Here is a 1,047-nt window from a genome sequence, read left to right as displayed (position 1 = left end):
TCCTCTTTATTCCCGCGTGCCGGCGCAGTAGCCGCCCCTCTGCGCTCGTGGGGGAGGCCGTGCCTTGGGTGCCAGGAGGGTTTGCGTGAAGCAGAGCGGTTTCCACGCAAACCTAGGCTGGTCCCAGCGCCTCTCTCTGCTCTCGCCCGAGTTGGTGGCTGGGTGAACGGAACCGAGGAAGAGAAGCTTTCGGTTAAAGCAGAACTTGGTGAGTGGCTGCTTGTTGGAGGGAGCCGATCACTGAGGAAGGCGTTGCTGCCTCGGGGCACGTACCCCATCGGGAGGAGAAATCCAAACCTGCCCTTCCGGCTGCCACGGTGGCTGGCAGGAGGAGAAGCCAGGGTCTGATCCGCTCCGCTGTGGTCCGTGCTGGAAATCTCCCTGCGGAGAGAAGGGCGGTTTGAGATGTAACCGTAGCTAATTGCTAATGGATCCCCACGACCCTTCTCCTAGGCGCTATGCATACCCACCTTCCAGCTCCTAGAGCAGCCCAACGGCCTTCAGAACCACCCGGACACCGTGGACGACCTCTTCCGACTAGCAGCCAGGTACCCGTCGCCTTCTCCTGCTGTGCCAGGACACCCCAACCCCTCTCTCTCCTTGCGGAGGGGGTCCCCGCGCGCCGGTGGGAGCGCTCCCGTCTCCCTGGGCGAGTGGGGAGAAGGCAGGGTCCTGCCTTCCCGCCGGCGCACGGGGACGGGCAGGGCGCGGGGAAGCCAGGCGAGCGCCGGTAACGTCTTGCCTGTCCTCCGCCTGGCCAGGTTTATCCAGCGCAGCCCCGTCACCTTGCTACGCAGCCAGGTGATGATCCCCATCCTGCAGTGGGCCATTGCCGCCACCACCCTGGATCACCGGGACGCCAACTGCAGCGTCATGAAGTTCCTGCGCGATCTCATCCACACCGGGGTGGCCAACGACGTGAGTCACCCGCGGGGTCGTTCCTCCGCCGAGTTGGGGACGCCGTCCTCATCGGCCTTTTGTCGCTGCGGTCCCCCGTGAGGGCCGCCCCGCTGCCGGACCCGAGCCACCGCGGGTAGTCCACCGCTG

At 65.7% G+C, this 1,047-nt stretch overlaps 1 protein-coding gene across 1 annotated transcript in view; it reads left to right on the top strand.

Annotated features, from left to right (window-relative positions):
* Positions 1-1,047, top strand: part of TNPO3 (transportin 3) — a 28,858-nt gene that overhangs the window by 27,229 nt on the left and 582 nt on the right. Inside the window, exons 21-22 of the mRNA XM_019472971.1 lie at positions 454-548; positions 762-918. Coding sequence (XP_019328516.1) covers positions 454-548; positions 762-918 — 252 coding nt within the window. The remainder of the gene's footprint in view (positions 1-453; positions 549-761; positions 919-1,047) is intronic.

Source organism: Aptenodytes forsteri, unplaced genomic scaffold (assembly GCF_000699145.1).
Source record: "Aptenodytes forsteri isolate BGI_AS27 unplaced genomic scaffold, ASM69914v1 Scaffold310, whole genome shotgun sequence".
Classification (NCBI taxonomy): Eukaryota; Metazoa; Chordata; class Aves; order Sphenisciformes; family Spheniscidae; genus Aptenodytes; species Aptenodytes forsteri.
The sequence above is the reverse complement of the archived record's forward strand: the minus strand, read 5'-3'. Positions and strand labels throughout refer to the sequence as shown.